The sequence below is a fragment of the Suricata suricatta genome, chromosome 9, assembly GCF_006229205.1.
Source record: "Suricata suricatta isolate VVHF042 chromosome 9, meerkat_22Aug2017_6uvM2_HiC, whole genome shotgun sequence".
Classification (NCBI taxonomy): Eukaryota; Metazoa; Chordata; class Mammalia; order Carnivora; family Herpestidae; genus Suricata; species Suricata suricatta.
This window is the reverse complement of record NC_043708.1, coordinates 25,940,244-25,962,578: the sequence shown is the minus strand read 5'-3', so window position 1 is coordinate 25,962,578 and position 22,335 is coordinate 25,940,244. Positions and strand designations below refer to the sequence as shown.

The following is a 22,335-nucleotide window of genomic DNA, read 5'->3' as shown; positions in this document are numbered from 1 at the left end:
AGGCAAAAGAAAGACATTTTCAAAGGTCATTTATCATGTATGGACTCTTAATAAAAGACCTTTTAAAAGATTTCAGGAAAAAAGAAAGCTGAACACAGAATGAATAATAGGATGCAAGGAGCAACAATGAACAAAGACTCTGGTGAACACGGATTCTATAAAATTAATGACTACCAGGGAGATTAAAAACGAGGTCAAGTTGGAGCGCCTGGGTGGCTCAGTCCAACTTTGGCTCAGGTCATGATCTTGTGGTCTATGAGTTTGAGCCCCACGTCAGGCTCTGTGCTGACAGCTCAGAGCCTAAAGCCTGCTTCGGATTCTGTGTCTCCTTCTCTCTCTCTCTCTCTCTCTCTCTGCCCCTCTTCTACTCACACTCTGTGTCTCTCTGTCTCTTTCTCTCAAAAACAAATAAACATTAAAAAATTTTTAAAAATACAAGGTCAAGTTAAAATACTGAGCAACAACATGGAAGATGGGAGTGGAGTGACAGAAGATAAAGGATTATAAGGTTTTGGTACAGTTTAGGAAGAGAATAGAGAAGCAAATTACCTTAAACTTTATTAAGGCTAAAATACAAGGCTAATCTGAAGTAATACAAATGGAATACATAACAACATTAAAAACAATTTTTTTAACATTTATTCATTTTTGAGAGACAGAGAGAGACAGAACATTGAGTGGGGGAGGGACAGAGAGAGAGAAAGACACAGAATCCAAGACAGGCTCCAGGCTCTGAGCTGTGAGCAAAGAGCCCAACGTGGGGCTCAAACTCACAAGCTGTGAGATCATGACCTGAGCTGACGTCGGACACTTAACTGACTGAGCCATCCAGGCGCCCCTGGAATATGTAACTTCTAAACTAGCAGAGGAAAAAAAAAAACAAGGAGAAATAAAGAAAACTCTAATAGAAAACCAGAAAGGAGCAAAAAACAAAACAAAACAAAACAAAGGCAACAAAGACAAAATAAACTGTTTGTTATTAAAAGAAAAAAGTGGAACACATAAGTAAAGAAGTAATGGTTCTCCTCAACACCTCCAATGTCATATCCTAAAAGCAGTTTTCCAGATCTTTATCAAAACACAAATGCAGAGGGTGAAATGAGAACCACTTAGCAGAATACGCTGAATCCCTTTCTGGCTTGGTCTTGATGGCTGGTCTAGCCTCATCTAGGTCCCACTGTGTGTATGTCTTAATTCGAGCCAAGTATCCTGGGAGTTCCTAAACACAGTATCTGCTTCAGGTCTCTGACACCTGCGGTTCTGTCTAAATGTCCTTCTCCCCTCCTCCGTACTGGGCAGGCTCCTACTGTTCTACAAGATTTTTCCTAAGGAAAAAAATTAGTTTCTGTGACAGTCTCCTTGACCTCCACCCCCCGGGGATAGTAATCATTCTGTATTTCCATAGCACTTTTCAACATACCTCTAACTGTGGCCAAATTTCATTGTATTTCTAACTATTCTAAATGTCTTTCTTCTTCACCTTGAGCTAATTCATCTTTTAATCTCTAGCACCTGGCACATAGCAGGTATTGATGCTTGTTGGATAAAAGATGAACACAGAATTTCCCAAGAAAACAGGAGGTTGCCCTCAGGTAGCAATTTCCTCAGCATGTGAAGCTCTGTCTTACCTCCACGATGCTCTTGGTCACAGGAGATCTTCCTCTTCGAAGTTCATTGGCTTCTCTTTGTACAAAACAGAGTGGTACTTTTCCTACAAGGACCAGTGAATCACTAGTGTCTGGAAATATAATTTCAAGGCCCAGATCTTCCAGATTTTTGTGGTAGCACCTAAAGAGAGAGCTTCCATTATGAAACTATTACTTCATTCACATTTCAGCACTAGCCCCAAGCACTGAAGGGTTTTTCACAAGCTGCCACAAATTTTAAAAGTTGTACTGTTTTTCTCATACATTTGTTTGGGATTTTATTATCAAATTTCCTTTTCAAATTACAGTAACTTTCATTTTTTCTTCTTGTTTCCATTAAGAGAATCAATTTGTTTCTAAGTCTTGTTCCTAAGTTTTTATTCGTCACTGAAGAATTGCTAACTTCTTCTCGCTGCTGGCACTTCAAGGAGTTTGGCATAAATAGAAGGGCTGAGAATGTTTTGAATCAGCATTAAACCAGGGAGGTAATTTACAGCCCAAGGAACTGAGAAGTCCTGATTAGCGGGATGTAAATAAATGGATCTGCCTCTACTAGAGATTATGCTCCAGGGAAAAAGATTTATTGGCAGTAGCATAGTCCCAAACCTGACATAAATTCAGAGACAATTCTTTATTTCCAATAATCTGTGTTGCCCCAAAGTGGGAAAACGTCCTATCTTGTGACTCACCATATGATTTGCCCCTTCCTGGCGGCCCAGTGTTTTACTTTTTCCCAGTATGATTATGGTAATGAAAACGAAGAATCTAGGATGCACTGAGGCAAAGCAGAATGGAAGCAATTACTGCAGTAACGTTGCTCTCAGAAACAGCACAGCATAAACATGGACTTTTCCAAGAAATGGTAAGAGTATTCTAAGCCAACTGCTGGAAAAAATTATCAAGGAAACTCTATCCTATACTCAACAGCTGTGATACAGTGGAAAGAACAGCATTTGAAGTCAGAGGACCTGCATCTGAAAGCCTGCTACACCATTCAAGAGTTGCCATGTCCTTGAACAAGTCATGTAAGCTCTCTTGGTCTCAGGTGCCTCATCTGAGAAAAGGGACAACAGTTACGCTTGTACCGCACGGAATTACTGTGAGGGTTTATACTAGAAGTATCACGTCCTCATGGTAGTACTAACCGTAAGAGTCTGCTTTGTTCCTCCGTCACTGTTATCTCTAGTGGAGGGCTTACAATGGAGGACAGTAATTTTTTCCGACCAGAGCCTTGTGGCTGTTGCTTCTCATAGGAATCTATTGGAAAAGAGATGAATGGGTTCAGAAGAGGAAATGAAGTCTTCTAGATTTCAAAAGGCGCATGAGAAGGCACAGCCATGGTAACTATTATCCTGTGTAGCACTGTGTTCTGGTTTAGGCTTTGAATTTCCATTATTAAAGTCAAACGAGTAAATGTCCAGTCCATTTATTCATTTCAGCAGTATTTCCAAAATAAGATGTGTAAGACTTAAGTCTTACATTCAGATGAACAATGCAATGTTCCTGTAGGTAGTCAATAAATGTGGTTTTAATAAAGGGGTGAATAATGTTGATTACTGAAGAAATAAAACTGGTGTAGCGTACAATTCTATGGTTCAAGAAGGCTTCCCATTCCTTCTGAAAGGTTTCCCAGTCTCTGAAGAGAACTGGTCTCAGATGGTCCTGAGCCTACAGCAAGTTTTTCTAACAGTGTTTTACCATATCTTTCCCAACAGTTAGGTCTTTTCATAAGGAAAAGTGGACATGTAATATCATTGCCATTTTAGTCCATGAACTATCTCCCTGGGTCCTCACCTAACTCTTTGACATAGTGTTCCATTATTTGACCACAAGAGTAAAGATTTTCCTGGGATTTTACCACTTGGAGAATACACTGCCTCATGGTAAGAAAGGAGGCTAGCAAAGATTAAAAAGCACATATTGGCTTTGGAAAAACATATAGCAAGTCGGTGATATTGGTTGTCTCTGGGGAGAGAAACTAGGTGGGGGGAGGAACAAGGGTAAAAAGAAGACTTCATTATATTCCATTCTGTACCTATCAGACTTTAATTTATTTCATTATACCACCTATTCCAAAACAAATTTTAAAGTAAAAACAATATACTGGGCCTTCTGAGCTGGTGGTGGTCTCTGCCTCATGAACTGTGCAGAAGGTACACAAGACCACATGGGCACACAGAGAGGCCTATCTTTGTGAAGGATGTCACGATAAAGTAGGCTAAACCTTAGACACCCAACCCTTAGGGTTAATGATAAATGTACGGGAAATATGTCTTTGACCATGTAAAACCACCAAATTTGAATCTATAAAGTGAATCACTATAGTCTTTCAGTTAAACAAGAAGCCAAACCAAAGACTTCAGCTTAATTTTTTAAACATACAATTCATCTTTCCTCACAATAGTCACAGTTAGAAAAACTCTTTCAGTATACTAATCGTGCAGGGCGGTCTCAAAATATTTTCTTAGTTCCAAACAGATCCTTACCACTAATAAGCTGCTCTAAACGGATGCGCTCATGGGCGGCATGCTGATCCACTAAGACTAGCAGGTTTCCACCTAGAACGGGAGCAAAGATTACTGGAATATCAAATTCTCAAGTTGAGATTAAAATAATCATGTTGTGTGGAGGGGAAAAAAAGGTTAACTAGTTAATGACATAAGCATAAGAGAAACATCCGGGGCGCGTAGGTGGCTCAGTCAGTTAAGCGTCTGACTTTGGCTCAGGTCATGATCTCACAGTTCGTGGGTTCAGGCCCCAGGTCAGGCTCTGTGCTGACAGCTCAGAGCCTGGAGCCTGCTTCGGATTCTGTGTCTCCCTCTCTCTCTGACCCTCCCCTGCTCGCACTCTCTGTCTCTCAAAAATAAATAAAAATTATTTAAAAAAAAGAGAGAGAGAAACATCTGTACTTAGTATCTTTCATTTCTTAAAAAATTGAAATTACGGGGAAAATGACAAACTTATTCCTAATGAGAAATTTTTTTATTACATTGGCATTTCATTTATAAAACAAGGTTAAAGCCCTATGTTTGTAATGTTTAAATACTGATTTTGCTTTATTAATTCAAGTTGATACAATGAAGGACCTTAAACACATTATCAAAATCAGCTGACTTTGATTTGCAAGCTGCCCTGGAGCCCACGGAGAATGTAATTCTAGTATACTTTTTGTTTCCAGAGACTGCACTTTTAATAAATGACAGATGTGATTCACTTTAAGAAACATTACAACCAAACATATAAATTCAATTTGTTGATTTACATTATATAACATTTATGTATTTTAAATTTAAGTGTAACTAGAGTTTTTTTCAAAAGACAGGCTGCTTCTGGCCAGTTTAAACTTTTCTCACAAACCATTTACATATTAAAAAGGCATGGGCCAGAACTAGTCCACTTTAAAAACATTTCTTTTTTTAATATTTAGTTTTGAGAGAGAGAGAGACAATGCACAAGAAGGGCAGGGGCAGAGAGAGAGAGGGAGAAACAGAATCTGAACAGGCTCCAGACATCGAGATGTCAGCACAGAGCCTGACACGGGGCTCGAACCGAGGAATGGTGAAATCAGGACCTCAGCCGAAGCTGGATGTTTACCCAACTGAGCCACCCATGCGCCCCACATCTAGTCCACTTTAGATCAAAGGTCAGCAAATTTTCTCCGTGAAGGGCCAGATAGTAAATATTTTAGGCTTTTTAGGACCTATACTTTGTCACAACTACTATCGATTTTGTTATTTTTTTTTTGTTTATTTACTTATTTATTTTTATTTTATTTATTTTTGAGAGACAGAAAGAGACAGGGCGAGCAGAGGACGGTCAGAGAGAGAGGGAGTAACAGATCTGAAGCAGGCTCCAGCCTCTGAGCTAGCTGTCAGCACAGAACCTGATGCGGGGCTCGAACCCATGAACCGTGAGATCATGACCTGAGCTGAAGTAGGCGGCTTAACCAACTGAGCCACCCAGGCGCCCCTGTTTATTTATTATTGAGAGAGAGACAGACAGAGATCAAGGAAGGGGCAGAGAGAGGGAGACACAGAATCTGAAGCAGGCTCCAGGCTTCGAGCTGTCAACCCAGAGCCTGATGTGGGGCTTGAACCCACAGATTGTGAGATCACATGACCTGAGCTGAATTCGGATGCCTAACCAAATGAGCCACCCAGGCGCCCCAGATCTAGTCCACTTTAGATCAGAGGTCAGCAAATTTTCTCTGTGAAGGGCTAGATAGTAAATATTTTAGGCTTTTTAGGACATATACTTTGTCACAACTACTCACTATTCCTTTTGAACCAAAGCAGCCATAGACAATATGTGAACATTGTAGCTGTGTTCCAATAAAACTTTATTTATGGATACTGAAATATTAATTTGTAATTTTAATGTGTCAAGAAATATTATTATTCTTTTGCTTTTTCAACCATTTAAAGGTGTAAAAACCATTCTTGTCTCCCTGAGTGCACAAAAGCAGGCAGCGGTAGGATGTGACACACAGCCACACGTCCCCTTGTTTTAGACCCAGGTTTCTCAAACTTTGATGGGCATACAGATCACCTGTGGATCTTATTAAAATGCAGATTCTGATTCAGTAGGTTAGAGATGACACACAAGATTCTGCAACTCTAACAAACTCCCAACTGTAGCAAGGCTTTGGACTCTCAAGTACAAGAGAGAAGTCAGAATGTCCTGACCCAAAAAGCCAAACCTACAGGGAAATCTCCTTCTCATTGACCGGAGAACCGATTCCCAATTACACTACTACTTCGTTTTATCTTGTCATTTTATTAATTTGGTCCAAAGGCTGAGATCTATCTCCATCAGTTATTTTGAAATAAAGGTTCTCCTCCTGAATTTGATCAAAATAGATAATACCTGTTTTCCCATTTCTACTAAAGAATATAATGTTTTTATGACACCATCAAATTTATGGCATGAGATCTTAAGACTTAAGGAAAAAAAGGAACTAATTTTTCTGACAGTATGTTCAACCATAGGACGAGGCCCCAAAATGTTGTTAAATTCCTTTGAGGATAGGAGCAGTTGCAGCTGGTTGTGATGAATACTGAACATCCTGTATTGGGCAAAACAATGGAATAACTAACTTGTGAAGGAGTAATCTCAAACCTGAAAACGGAGTCGGTGTGAATTACCAAGAGTCAAGGACCCTCAGAAATCAATCCTGTACCTGACGGTGGCAGAATGATTTATAGTCTACATGGGATCCACAACATTTTCTTTTCCTTGAATGAAGTAGGATATATGAAAGTAATTTAATTGTATCAGAAGCTGTATTTTTTATATCCTAACACGAAAGAACAGAAATTTTATAAGGGCAAGGGATTCTTTTTTTCTCTTTATTTATGTTTATTTTCATTTATTTATTTTTATTTCAGAGAGAGAGAGCATGAGTAGGGGAGAGGGGCAGAGGAGAGAGAGAGAAAGTGAGAGAGCGAGAAAGAGAGAGAGAGAGAGAGAGAGAGAGCGAGAGAGAATCTTCAGCAGGCTCCATGCTCAGCATGGAGCCCAATGCAGGGCCCCAGCCCACAACCATGGGATCATGACCTGAGCTGAAGTCAAGAGTTGGACACTCGACTGATGGAGCCACGCAGATGCCAAGGGCAAGGAATTTTACCTGTTGTACTCCCAGCATGTCTATCGGCACCAGGCATAGAATAGGCACTCAAATATTTACAGAAAAATAAATGAATCATTCTTTGGGGTATCATAACTGAACAATGGAAACATGCAATACAAAATGCCAACATATGGTATTAATTTCACTATAATTTAAAACAGTAATAGGGGCTCCTGAGTGGCTCTGTTTGCTAAGTGTCTGACTGATCTCGGCTCAGGTTTTGATCTCAGGGTCATGAGTTCAAGCCCTGTGTTGGGCCCCATGCTGGGCGTGAAGCCTACTTAAAAAAACTGTCAATTACAAAAATATGTGCACCTATTAAAATAGGTTGATTATTGGAACCTGGGTGGCTCAGCCAGCTGGGGGTCTGGCATTAGCTCAGGTCATGATTTTGCCCTCTGTGAGTTCAAGCCCTGCACTGGGCTCCGTGTTGACTATCTCAGAGCCTCGAGCCTGCTTCAGATTCTGTGTCTCCCTCTCTCTCTCTATCCCTCCCTGACTCGCCCCTGTCTCTCTCTGTCTCTCAAAAATGAATAAATGTTAAAAGAAAATTTTAAATAAAATAAAATAGGTCAATTATAAAAACAGGTTGCTTTTAGTACTCATGAGTGACAAAACACTTACATTTTTATTTTAATAATGTATTTATCTAAAAGTACTCTTTGGTGGTATCTAACTAAAGGCAACTAGTGAACAACAGAGGTGCGAATGGCACAGGTCCACTTATAGGCAGATTGTTGTCAATAAATATGGTACAGTCCTATAAATGTATTTTCTCTTTTCATATTTTCTTTAGAAATTTTTTGCTTACTTTATTGTAAGAATCCAGCATTTCATATATGTAACATGCAAAATATGTGTTTCTGTTATTGGTGAGGCTTTGGTGAACAGTAGGCTTTAAGCAGTTAAGTTTTGGGGGAAGTCAGAAGTTATACATGGATTTTGACTGTGTAGGAGTCTGGGGCACCTCTGCATTGTTCAAGGGTCAACTGTAATCCAATGAAAATACACAATCTTAAGAGAAATTTAAATAGACCCCTTTGGAGTGCTTGGGGGGCTCAGATGGTTGGGTGTTCAACTTCGGCTCAGGTCATGATCTCGCAGTTTGTGGGTTCGCGCCCTGCGTCGGGCTCTGTGCTGACAGCTCAGAGCCTGGAGCCTGCATCTGATTCTATGTCTCCCTTTCTCTCTCTCTCTGCCCCTCCCCTGCTCATGCCCTGTCTCTCTGTCTCTCAAAAATAAATAAATGTTGAAAAAAAATTAGAAAAAAAAGTAGGCTCCTTTTGCTTCTCTGAACATCTCAGATTTTGTGGCTATACTCATCTATTACCCATCTCAGGTGCCCGTAGTAGAGATTTTGGTATTAAGTAACAAAGAATTCTAGGTAATTAAAACCTTAGAAAAAAAAATCTATTCATGTTTCCAAAACAAACTACTAGAATTTGACTTTCCCTGACAATTTTTATGACAATTCTGGTCTATTATGACATTTACTAAATAAATCTACAATGTAAGCAAGGTAAGAGGGAATATTTTGAAATACAAGGAGAATGAACTGCTTTCAAACTTTAGAAGCAGTCACCTGCAGGTCTGCTTGCGTGGGCCCAAAGCCTCCCCTGGTGCTCAGGGCCCTCAGCCACCCACACTACCAGGCACGCCTTGTAAATGTGCCCAACAGTCTTCCAGGTGAAAAAAAAACAAAAACAAAACAAAACCAAAAAACCCAAGCCTTTCACCCTCACCCTTCAGTCCTTCTCTTCAATGTCACAGATTTCTGAGTCTCTCCTTGTGATCTCTGTCACCTGGTGCTGGAACATCATCCACTCAGTTATGGAGGTCAGAAAACTAGGAGTCATCTTTGATCTCCCTTCCCACTGCCAATGCACCACGAAAGCCTGCTGGCTTTCTCTCTCTCCTTCCAAGGCGCTCACTTCTCTCTAGTCCACCTGGATCTTCACCAACGATCATTTTTATATATTGCAATATCCTCCCTACCAGTCTCTCTGCAGGTACTGGGACTCCACCCCACCCCCAGCCCATTCTCCACACCGCAAGCAGAGCAGTATTTTCAAAGTACAAATGGAATGTGACATGTGCCACTGCGAAAACAAACAATAAAAAAGAAAACAAAAAGCTTTCCACTGCTTCCAATTGGTGTCAGGACAAATACAAAGCCTGTAACTGGCACTCAAGATCTGGCTGTGACCTACTTCTGCGGTCTCATCTCTGCACTCACTCCAGCTGCGCTTGCCCTGCTTCCTCTCGCTGAAGGAGAGGAAACACAAATTGCCTATGTCATTCCCTCAGCCCAGAACACTCCTCCCTCCCTTCTTTACCTAGTTAAATCCTCGTACTCATACTCACTTTACCAAGAAAGCCTTCCCAGGCCTCCCTAATTAATTCAAATCTCTCTGTACAGTTTCTTACAGCATCTTGTTTCTCTCTTCTGTAACGTTAGCTTGAATTAAAACTTGAACGTTTATGTCCTTCTCTGTTTCTCTTACATGTGTATTTTTTGCCACCACTGTAGCTCTAGGGCTTAGTATAGTCTCTGGCATGCAACAGGTACTCAATATTTGCTGAATGGGTTAATGTTATTATTTACAAACTATTATTGCTCTCTTAAAGTAGGTCATCAAGATACTGTATGTAATTTCTGATAAACTTAGTAGGGTTCATTATGTAAACTTTCTATTATTATAAAGGGAACACATGAAAACATTATCAAAAAGTCAAACACTATATCATTTTAAAGAGTAAAAGAGTTCCCCTTTGCTCACTCCCATTGTTACTCCACAGCTAACCACTATTAATAGTCTAAAATGTATCTTATATATGTATATCTCTGCATATGTATATAAAACTAATGTACCTTAAAACTGTTGTTTTAGAGCCTGGGTAGTTCAGTCATTAAGCATTTGATTTCAGCTCAGAGCATGATCTCATGGTTCTTGAGTTCGAGTCCCACATCAGGTGAGCTCATGCCCTACTTCAGGCGAGCTCTGCTTCTGGGGAGCACTAACCCCACTTCGGGTGATCCCAGTTTCTCTCTCTCTCTCTGTCTGCCCCTCATGGGATTCTCTCTGTCTCCTGACCCTCTCTCTCTCTCACCCCTCACTCACTTGTGCCCTCTCTCAAAAAAAACAAAACAAAACCAAAAGAAACCTGTTGTTTCATAATATTAATTTAGATTGGTTTTCCTAATTAGTTTTAATCTGTCCAAATCATTGCCACTAGCACTACATATTAAAAATACCTTACGAGTGTCTGCATGTTTCAGTTGGTTAAGCAGCCCACTCTTGATTTCAGCTCCGGTTATGATCTCACAGTTGTGAGTTCAAGCCCCACATTGGGCTCTGTGCTGTGCTTACGATTCTCTGTCTTCCTCTCTCTGCCCCTCCCCTGCTCATGCCTGCATGCACACATGCTCTCAAAATAAATAAATAAACATTAAAACAAAAAAATACTTAAAAGGAGGCTGTCAGGAGACCAGCTGGTTGTTAATCAAGGCTAAACTCCCTTCTTACCTGCCTCACCATTCTCCGCAGTCTTGGTGCTCATTAAACAGGCAATAAACTTGTTATCCACTTGCTGTAGAACCTGCCATACATTCAAATAAGTGGTGCAACACTAAATAAAAATTAACAAACCCTTATCTGCATATAAAGAGAAAAAATTGTACTTAATTCAGAGTCATTTGCATTATAATAGTCATATCTAAGACTATGGAATAAGGTGCTGGTGATCTTGAGGGAGTCATTAGGAAGGATTAAAAAAATGGACAAATAGAGGGATCAGAAGACAGAAAAGGAAGGAGACTACAGGCTAAAGATTCTAAAAAGAACATGCAACAGAACTTTCCAGAGTACACCTGAAATTTTCCCAATGGAATGACTCTTACTAATAGGTAATGACCAGAGAACTATTAATATGACCAGAGACCGCTAACAAACGGGGCTGAAACAAATTTTGAACACTTATGCAAAAGTAAAAAAAACCATTTCAGAGGAGCTCGTCCCTTAACGTAGTAAGTTAATAGCCATCAGGGGCTTTAACCCTTGGGGACTCCTCTCTGTCCAGGACAGATAAGGTTGTCCTTGCACTTCCCTGCCCCACTCCCAAAACTAACGTACATTAGACTGTTGTTTGAGCACCTGAGTAGCTCAGTCGTTAAGCATCTGACTCCGGCTCAGGACACGGTCTCACGGTTCGTGAGCTCGAGCCCTGTGTCAGGTAAGCTCACATGCCCCACTTCCAGTGATCACACTTGCTTCGCTCTGGTACCAGGTCAGTGCCAGGTGAGGGGTTTACCTGTATCTATCCAGCCTCCTAATTTGTGCCCACACCGAAAACAAGGAGATGCAGGCAGACGGCCTGAGTGGTGTAGGGAGAGGGCAAGCTAGCAAAGCAGATGAGACAACGGGTCCCTTTTGTTAAGAGAGCTCCTCAACCTGGAGTCTCCTAAGCCAGGTCATTGGTAGCCTCATACTGCACATGGTCATTTACTAAGGGACACTGTTGCACATTTAAGGACAATGTCTCTACAGTATTTAGTTGATTTAGAAATTACTGTCAAAATATAAAGTTAATATATAATCCTTGAAACCATGAACCTCAATCCATAATTCATCCCTCCAACCTGCTCTCACTACTAAAGCTATTTTTTCCTTTGTAATTAAAATTGGTCCTCCGCTTTTTCTTCTGATAATAAAAGTTCTGGTAAGATTTTAAAAAACCACATATGCCTTGACCAAGGTGGTCTAGATCATTAAATGAATCCAATTTCACAACAGTTAGCCCAGCTTAGGTCTTATATATATTTTTATGAGATTTCAAAGTCAATCTTTTACCTGCATTGAATGAATCATTTCTTTGGTGAAACGATAAGGATACAAGACATTGTGAATTTTAACCGCTAGGCTTTTGGCCTGGCCACTGCTCACATCAACAGCAACCTAGAAAGACCCAGCACAGACATCATTTCAATTTTTCATTCTTTATATCTGGAGAACTATTTTACCAAAGATCCCAAACTGCTTTAGAACATTCATTTTCATAGAACCTATTACAGGTGGGCTGAATCAGGGAAACTGATTTCAAGGTCGCTTCTAAAAGGATGACACTTGTACTGAGATCCTAAATGTAAAAAAGAAAACCTAGACATTTGAACTCAAAATATAAATCAGGGAATCAGAAATTCAAAAGGCTCTGTGAATTATTAGTCTTCAATAATAATTTTTGGGCAAGAACAAAATTACTAACATAAACCAATGGTGTTTCAGAATAACAATTTGTCTATGCTCCGTGATGAGGTCCTTAAATATATTTTAGCTGAAAAATCAGCAATCGGGTGCTCATTTATTCTACACCTTTATCACAACACACAAAGTACGTTCTGGGATCATGCACTAGGGGGAAGACATACGCTCAGGTCCAGTGATGAACTGTTCCTTCGGTAGAAGACTCCTACTTTATTTAATGATGTAACGGTTCTTTTTTTTTTAATTATCACCACCCTAAATACCCTGCCAAAGCTGCAAGGCAGGGTTTCTAAGAGTGGTAAACACACTCACTAATTACACACTGACTACACATGTTTAATCCAAAATGTCCAAGCTCCCAAATGCTATGGGTACTGATTTCTCCTCTATTAAACAGTATTCCAAATAAATTATTTGGAAACATGCCCACTTTCCACTTGTAGTTAAAAATTAATATAGCTGTTCATGCCCATTTCCAACTTAAATGAGGTACAAATTTTAAAATAACGAGCAAAGAAAAGCTGCTACAGACCCACCTCTGGATAACGGGCAAATACTGGATTTTCCCACTCTGAGAATAAAGACTGAAGTGATTCTCTCCCAACAGTATCATCCACAGCACCTAGGGCAAAAGGGAACAGATAAAGCTGGCATTAAGAGCCACAGAAAATAAGGTGAGTGGCACTCCTATTTGCTGTGGTACAGCCTCAAGATCAAAGATCAGACATCTTGTTCCAATACGCTACAAATGTTCAGTGTTTGCTGGATCTCTAAATTGTTCTGATCTGTTACTTTTTAAGTTAGAGTTGATGACTGTATCTTCTGGCATTATAGCTTTTTCGCCAAACTATTTTCCATAGATATTACAGGATACAAATCCAGAAGAAATTGGTTCAAATTAGTAGTCTCACTTCCTTTAGGTAAAAATATACCTTACCTATTTTTAGAAACAAAGAACAAACATAGTGTCTGTAGCAGTTTTTGAAAATAAGGATGTTGCTTACATAAAACTATTACAATAGGGAGTGCAACTCCAATCTTTAAAAATGAGAGATATTTGCTCAATCGCAAGACACCACAACTGCGCATAATCTCCCAGTATTGACTTCAAGTCTGGAAAAGTAATTTCTGAGCTAAATGCATGCACTGAATTACTTAGTTCTGCTGTTAAATAGGACCATGGGGAATTACTGGTTCCAGTAAGGCACAGCTGGCTCCGATCAAGCTTAATAATACAACCCTGCTTTTTAAAAAAAAATTTTTTTAGTTAGGTGGTACAGTATATACCAGATGTCCTGGCAATCTCTGTCATTGCCCCTACCTCTGTTAGTCTGTCTCATCAAGGTCCTCTCTTCCCGAGCTCTAGGAAGGAAAGGAAGAACAAGGTCGCTTCTAAAAGGATGACACTTGTACTGAGATCCTAAATGTAAAAAAGAAAACCTAGACATTTGAACTCAAAATATAAATTATTAAGAAGTCATGTTACATAAAATCTTTCTGCACAAACTGAGTCAAGACATAAGGCAGACTACTAAGCACCGGATTGAGAGCCAGAGTTCTTTGATGAAGTTATGCTAATTTAGGAACCTACATTAATGCTTAGTTAGTCCCATTATCCATAAATACCAGACAGAATAAGCACCTAAAATAGATCACTGATTCTCAGTGGGCACAGTTTTGTATGGGGGACATTTGGCAACATGTGTTTGCCACAACTTGGGTAAGGGGCGCTACTGGCCTCTAGCAGAGATAGAGGCTAGGGATGCTGCCGAATATTCTGCATGTACAGGATGAACCCTATGACAAAGAATTATGAGTCCAAAACGTCAACAGTGCCATGGTTGACATGGCTGGTATTAGACATATACTGGTCCTTAACTGTTAGCCTTCACTACTTGGCGCAACCTTCACACGTCTCCAGTTTATGTCTCTTGTACTCAATTTGTTTCTATTACAACATTTATCTGATATTACGTTTAGATGGCTGTCTTCCCTGATAGATTGTGAACTCCTGAAAGCCAAGCCAGCGAATCTGCAATCTAGTGCAGTGTGAACAATAAATGAATGAATACATGCACAGATAAAAGTTCTCAATTTAAACTCTAAAGTCCAGGGTTGCCTGAGTGGCTCAGTCAGTATGGCATCCGACTTTTGATTTCAGCTCAGGTTATGATCTCACAGTTGGTGAGTTCAAGCCCCGCATCAGGCTCAGTGCTGACAGCATGGAGCCTGCTTGGGATTCTCTTCCTCTCTCTCTGTCCCTCCCTGCTCGCTTGTTCTCTCTCAAAAATAAACAGACATTAAAAAAATAAATAAACTCCAAAGTCCAGTAATATCTGGCCCAAATTCTGCTCTCCTCTCTGAAGGATGATTGCGTTTTAGAAACAATGCCTGAATTTGAGTTTCTGAATAGGGGCAAAGCATGATGAAACTATTTTTTCAAAACAATAAATCTGTTGGACCAGAACTGAAAAGATTAATTTAGAATGATAAGATTAAAGAGTAAGGTAAAATAAGGCTGTGTTACTGGTAATAGAAAAGACAGAAGTAGAGGCATTTAAATTTTTTAAAATTAATGTTTATTTCTTTTTTAAATTTTTTGAAGTTTTTATTTATTACTTTTGAGAGACAGAGACAGAACATGAGTGGAGGAGGGGCAGATAAAGGGAAACAGAATCTGAAACAGGCTCCAGGCTCTGAGCTGTCAGCACAGAGCCTGAAGTGGGGCTCGAACTCACAAACAGTGAGGTCACGACCTGAGCCAAAGTCAGACACTTAACCGATTGAGCCACCCAGGTGCCCTAGAATTGAAGCCATTTTAAAGAAAAAAACTGTCAAGGCTTGGAGACTTGACATACTCTTAAATTCCCTTTATAGATCTTCTTTTCTGTACAATTCATTTTACCTCTTCACAATTCCTCTTAGGTAACGTTTTGGTACGGTTCAGCAGTGTCCCAGTGTCCCACCGTGCATGAGCCCCAGACGGCACTATTCGATGTGAATGGATGGGGCTTAGGAGTCATCTTTCCATGGAACTTGTTTCTATACCCAACATACTTTTTATTTTTTTCTTATGAAATTGAGTTAACATGACACTTCAAAGCTCACTACAAGACTCGCTAATCCAGAAAGCTAAGCAGGCCGAAGTGTGTTCAACATCTAGCCTGGTTCAATAGGAGCGGGTGTTTACATTCCGTATGGCAGCCGAGACTCCTTCCCCCTTTGCTTTAGCTGCAACCATCTCAGGTTAATCCCGGTCTTTTCTGTCTCCACTTAAAAGCGGTTGCATTTCAGGAAGATGAGCTGCCAGGGCCTTAGGTTTACTTCTGATAAGCAGTCAGTATAAAACAGGACATAAAACTACATCGACTGAAAAACACATACGTCCCTAAGAGCAACCTGAGAGTCCAGAAACAGAACTGAAAGACAGTTCTCCGACTTAAAACTTTCAAAGTTACTACAGTGATTATTTTTTCATGAGAAAAAAATGGGAAACCACTGAAAAATAAAGGCCTTATTTATGAACTCCAGATAAATCAGAGCCTCCTACTAGAGATATTCATGCTAAGGAGAGTTACAAGTTAATTTACAATTACATTCATACAGTTTACATTCTTCTGCAACATTCAAGGCTTTTAATATGGATGCACATTTAACATTTATCCTCCTGATGCAAAACCAAGATTATAGCCAGATGGAAATCAGTTTTACCATCTCTCAACATCTGGCTCTCAACACACTGCCAAAACAATGTCACTTTTAATGTTGACTGAGATGTGAGAACCCAAAGAGTCCCAATCTAGGCTCTGATGTAACTTTGTGGTATGATTTAAAACTACCTTATTGTCTTCCTGAATAACGGCTACTTATAGCATAAACAGATCAAATGGATTAGCATATGTATTATAATAAATTATGTTTGAAAAGTATAGTTAGGAAAATACACACTTAATCTACATCCCCAAAAATTTATGCAAGTCCTTTTTCCTAAAAACACAAAAAAGGTTCAAAAATATAGTACTGTACTGAGCCACAGATTTGGGGGAAAACCTAGGATGATCACAGGGTCATTCTGGCTCTTCACCTGGGAGCTGCAGAGAGCAGCTTCGAGAAAAATATCACACTGGCACAGCAGGTATCTTACCAAATTTCTAGGAGAGCTGTATGTTTGGGAGAGAGAAGAAAGGAGGGTAGGGAAGCACCATGGATCTTCTCAACTATTAATAGTACCATTTTCATTAAAAATGGTCTCACCAGGGGAGGGGGAAAAAGAGGTGGTGGTGATGGAGGAGGGCACTTATGGGGAAGAGCACTGGGTGTTGTATGGAAACCAATTTGACAACAAACTATTAAAAAAATAAATAAAATAAACTTTAATCTGTCAGGAAAAAATAAAATAAAAATGGTCTCACCCTCCTCCACATCCATACATCCATAGATAACATACACATACACTTCCATTCTATTAGGTCTTTTACTGTATTTCTAGATATAAATGGTATTGGGACTAGAGAATCTTTAGATACCATAGAACACGTTTTAGAATTAAACTTCAAAATGATCTATCAGCTGAGATAATCTCTTTGGACAACGATTACCTTACTCTTTGGCCATTATTACCATCTTCAAAAGCATTCCATGCCAGTAAACACTACACTATACTTACCATTCTCAAGCACGACATCCACAGCTACGGTTGTCAGGTCTTTAGTACAAGCAGCCTGGACATCCTCAGTAGGAGCAATGAAGGTACTAAGTCCCGTTATTTTGTTGATGTAAACCATTTTTCCCAGGGCTACATCAAAATGCTGCTGCCAATCCAAAGAGGACACGTTTGTCTCTTCATTTTCAGAACAAGTTCTTGCTATCGATTCTTCACTCTGAAAACAAGTTCCTTTTTTGTCAGCTGTGGAATCTTCTATGTGACTCATTAACCTCTTACTGGGAGAGTCAGGACTTCCTATCTGTGGGTCTGAAGCTATAAGAACATCTGAGTCTTTATTGACAGCTGTAGAATGATTACAGGGTAATACCAAAGGAGTTTTGGGTATCACTGAGTTCCCTGTTATACTGTTGTTAGAGTATGCTTCACTGTCTTTATTGAAGGAATTATTCTGTGTGACAGAGTCCAACACTGGAATGATGTCACTCTCTGTTTTTTTAAACTCATTTTTAAATAACTTGCAAGAATCTAGGGTTAACCCACTGGACAGGTCATGGTCTTTCCTACTAGAATCTAATTGTGGAAGTTCATTAAAATGTCTCATCAATTCCATTGCTTGAGTCTCTCTTTCAGAACCTTTCATTCTGGATAATTTAGAGGCTAAAGATTTAGGAAACTGCTTGGCATCCAAAGGTTTTCTGTTAAAATCAGTTAACTCTTTTAGAGTTATAGGACTTTCTCTTAAGCAAGGCATCTGTTGTTCAGAACAATCTTCCTCACTGGAGAATGGGAACTTCTTTGGGTAAGAGACATGACTTACTGGCTGACAACTGTTATTTGAATCATTATGTTCCACAGCAGTGATTTTACAAACGCCTGAGTTGTCTAAGTGATTCTTGTCTTTCCATGGAATGTCAGGTTCAACTTGAGGACTAAGACTGGTAGAGATTTCAAAACTATTATTTTCTTCTGCCTCTGTATTCAGAGGATTTTTAACCTTCCCATATTGCCTCTTAAACTTCTCTAAAGATCCTAAGTGTGACCTTAAGCTTAGCTTCTTACGGCTTATGGGTTTGGAGAAACCAATCAATTTATCTATTTTCTTACCACCATTTGAAACCTGTCTACACCAAGGGGAAGAAGAGGATGTATCCTGTAATAAGCAATCTATGTGTGATTCTTTAGTATTTTCCTGAGAAATGGTAACATTTTTACAAGTTGCTATGGGTTTGTTTTCTAGCCCATAACTTGTATTTGTTCTGTGCAATTTTTTGTTAGACAGTTGAGCAAAGTCTTTACTTAAAGTGCTGGTTATATCTTCGATGTTTGGAGTCTCAACTGAATGGCATGCTGTATTTACAAATGTTTCTCTGGCACTCACGGGACCAGGTTGAATACAGTTTTTAAGTAAATGTTCTCTTTCAGTTGATTTAGTTTGCTCATTTTGTACCACATGAGTTATAAAGCCTGTGGAACATAATTTAACTTGTCCATAACTAAAAATGTTTATTCTTCCACAATTACTAGGTTGTTGTTTTTTCTCTTTCTCTCTCTGGGCACCATGTACTCTCGATAATGTCTCAAAAGGCAGAGATTGAGATCCTGTTTTGGTAGCATCTTTAAATCTCTCTAATTGATTCTGAACTCCATTATTGTTTAGGGTCCTGGCAGCCATGCCATTAACCATAGTACTTGCCTTCTGTATTTCTAGATCTTCTCTATTCTTCTCAAAGCAGTGTGATGTCTGAAAAGGGCTGACAAACATTTCTGAACTGACTCCACATGGATTTTCTGAAGAGTTAAGTTCTAAGCAAAGTTTTTTAGGTTTCTCATTTTCTCCTGATTCTGATTCGTCAGCTGTCTGTTGTTCTAAGATCCTGGATTCTGAGCAACAGCTATCGTTGTTTTGTAAAGATGACTCTGTCACTTTACCATGTCCTGGGCCATTTGATTCATAAATGTGCAAAAAGGAATCATTTGTGTTTTTTCTGATGGCTTCTGAATGTCTAAAATTTTGTGTGTTTCTTCCATTTTCCATGGTAGCTTTTCTTTTCACAGCTTTTGACTGAAAATTCAACATTTCGTAGGAATCCAAAATACTATTGCAGGCTTCTTGGAAACTGTCCTGGTCACCCTTCTCATCAGAGGGCACATGCTTCTGAAGACTAGCACTAAATAACCTAAAATCATTGTCTTCACTAAATTCTTTAATGTCCTCACCTGATAATTCCACAAATAATTTTTCTTTCTTTAAAAACATTTTCACTCCTTCCTGAATGCAAACCAAAACAGTATCCCAGTTCTGAAATTCAATCAGCGTTTTTGCTGGCTCCATGCACACATCATACTCACAGGACTGGCATTGTAAGTTGATCACATATATCCCATGGAGTTCTGGGTTAGACCGCTGCCGAGGGCTTGAATTCATTTGTCTAGTCGCAGTACCGTTCTTTGGCTTGCATATAACACTTTCTTTCCTCAATAAAAAGTCAATTAATTTATGCAACTTTGTCCTTAAAATGAGTCTTTTGTTCACAAACAAAAATTGCATATTCTTATTGTAATGTGCTTCAGAGCTGATATGGCCCCTGAGCTCAAACTCCTTGTATCTAAATTTTATTTCTCTTAATTTCTGGGACCTACCCAGTCCATAAATTTGACAAAATCGGGAACATATGTCTTTGGTTTTAGGAAGTTGAAGAACCATGGAACCAGAAACATCATTCCTCAAAGAGAAAGAAATGGAAGGGTGCATGAGTGAAAGAGCTTCTATCCTCTGCCTAACCTTCTCAAACTCCAGTCTAGGATCCATGCATTTCCTCCTTACAGGTAACTGATAAAATAGGTTATATACTGTTACTGTTGTCCCGGCGCTTGGTCTACTCAAGTCAGCTTCACAAGCTTTCAGGGCTTTTCCATTCTGAAACAGTTTCACAAAAGTTTTCATTGTCTTGTTTTTCTTGGACGAAATTTCCACAGCACTGGCCATGTCAGCTATACTTGCCAAGGCCTCCCCTCGGAAACCATAAAACCGGGGATTCTCCAAGTCCTGTACAGAGTGGCATTTACTAGTGAAGTAACGATTTCCCACCTTGTCTATATCATCACTCCCCATCCCAAATCCATTGTCTATCACTTGAACTTGGAAAGTTTCCATATTCACCCTGACAGCCACACATTTTGCTTCAGCATCAATACTGTTGAGGGCAAGCTCCTCAACACACTGGCCTAAGGAGCATACAGCCAAACCAGAACGCAATCTGGCTTGCACTTCAACTGACAAGCACTTGATCATGGCAGGTAGAAAGCTTCTAAGAATGCCAGGCACTGGCTTCCTTCTCTGACTGGAAATAATTGCCTACAGGAGGAAAAAACACACAATCAAACCCTCAGAGTTACACAGCATTATCCACTTCTCTCAAGCATAATGGAGAAATACCATTTGAGGTAAATTAAATCGCTTATTAAACCACACTGTAAAAAACAAAACAAATTAGAGCTTTGATCCCTACGCAGATCACACAGCTCATGTTTAGTGCAGTGGATTTAATATCCAAAGCAGCATTCACAATTTCATAATTTTCACTGCTCCTTTCTAAATCCCACATGCCCTAAAGTGAAATCATAATCACGCTTGAAGTTGACCCATAAGACAGTGTGCACAATTCTAATCACTTCACCAAAAACAGATGTCTAAATGAAAGTCAGCTAGAAATGCATGAAAAAAAGTCCAAGCTAGTTTCATAATATTTATACATTACACAATAACCATGACTTTTAGTAAAAACTTATAATGAACTGTGAAGACAGAAGAAATCACATGGTTGCATCAAGAAGAGATGGGCATTAAGAGATTATTATTATTATTATTATTATTATTATTGGTTAAATGTTGTCTCAGGGGAAAGAGACCGGGAATGCAAAAAGATAAGGCAGGAATTTTCATTATGAACTTTTCTGTATCATTCGATTTTTAACTCTTGTCCACATATTACGCTGATAAAAAGTTTTCAGAAGGTCCCTGTATTAATACTCTTCTGGTATTTACAGATGGCCGGCCACAAACTACTTTCACAATAAAAGTGATGGTCAGGGGCTGTCCAAACTTGATTTTAAGGTCTCCCTTCAGGTAAAAAATATGAAGGTCATAATGTCATTAAAGGTCTCGTCCCTTCAGAGGGGAGAGAGCAGCACGGGCTGGCCTAAGGAAGTAGGGCTAGTTCTTCAAGCCCGTACATCACAGTTGTAATTACAGCTGCAATCGCAGATCTGATGTTTTTCAAAATAAGGAACTTTGCAGCCGGCAGCAAATGAGAGGTAATCATTTAACAGGTAGGTATTCCGACGGTTACCCAACACGATTTTCTCATCACATCCCAGTGTTTTCTGGGCCACAGTCCGAGAGGACGATTCGGCCCGGGTCTCGAGCTGGGAAAAGCCGCGGGGCGGGCGGAGGCGGGGGTGCAGGACCACCACCTCAGGACCCCCAGCCTCAGGCTCTACCCCGTCCCCTCCCCCAACTCGCAGGCCGAACCCGGCCGCCCAACGCAAGAGGCCTCCCGGAGCCCCTGCCCAGCGGGGTGGGTAAAACGTTCGCTGCGGCCACCACTGCCTATCCTCTGTAAGAAGGGCTCCCGGAGTCATCCATCCGACGCGGGCTTTCCCCCAAGTCACCTCGAACCGCGCTTCACCGACCCCCAGTAACCAACCGCCTCGGACGCCGAGCGCGCGCACGTTCTCTCGCGGGGCTCATGCACGCGCCACGAGCATGCGCTTTAGAGACGACTCGCAGGGAACGCGCTTTCGCGGAGACACCCGAATGCGCATGCGCACCAGCTGTCGTTTGATTGGAAAGCTAGGCGGGGTCTCTTCACACTCGTACCCCTAGTTCTCCATCCTTATCCCGTTAGCGTGATGTGAAAAGCTGTTTCCAGCAATTTTCTGTTTTTGTCATTTTCCTTCCCCCCCTTTTTCCTCTGCACGTATTACCATTTAATTCAATATATATTTTATTTGTGTTTGTCTTCTCTCACTATAATGCAAACTATTTGAAGGCAGAGATTTTATCTATTCTGTTTATTGCTGTATCCCTCAGCCCAGAAACAGTGCCTGGACTGTGAGGCACTCAATGGCTGA

The 22,335-nt window shown here is 40.1% G+C and overlaps 1 protein-coding gene across 6 annotated transcripts in view; it reads right to left on the bottom strand.

The window, feature by feature from the left end:
• The window catches only part of MLH3 (mutL homolog 3), a 28,743-nt gene extending 6,795 nt beyond the window's left edge, over positions 1-21,948 (bottom strand). For 2 of the 6 annotated variants that reach the window (XM_029951484.1, XM_029951485.1), the window contains exons 1-9: positions 21,874-21,948; positions 17,203-20,557; positions 13,858-13,956; positions 13,073-13,158; positions 12,126-12,230; positions 10,803-10,875; positions 4,133-4,204; positions 2,792-2,903; positions 1,629-1,788 (exon numbers count right to left, since the gene is read on the bottom strand). In XM_029951484.1, coding sequence (XP_029807344.1) covers positions 1,629-1,788; positions 2,792-2,903; positions 4,133-4,204; positions 10,803-10,875; positions 12,126-12,230; positions 13,073-13,158; positions 13,858-13,956; positions 17,203-20,494 — 3,999 coding nt within the window. In that variant the 5' untranslated portion in view covers positions 20,495-20,557; positions 21,874-21,948. Of the gene's footprint in view, positions 1-1,628; positions 1,789-2,791; positions 2,904-4,132; positions 4,205-10,802; positions 10,876-12,125; positions 12,231-13,072; positions 13,159-13,857; positions 13,957-17,202; positions 20,558-21,873 lie in introns of those variants that run through there. The other 4 variants (XM_029951486.1, XM_029951487.1, XR_003913150.1 and 1 more) reach the window with 4 other exon arrangements.
• Between the last annotated feature and the right edge of the window lie 387 nt (positions 21,949-22,335).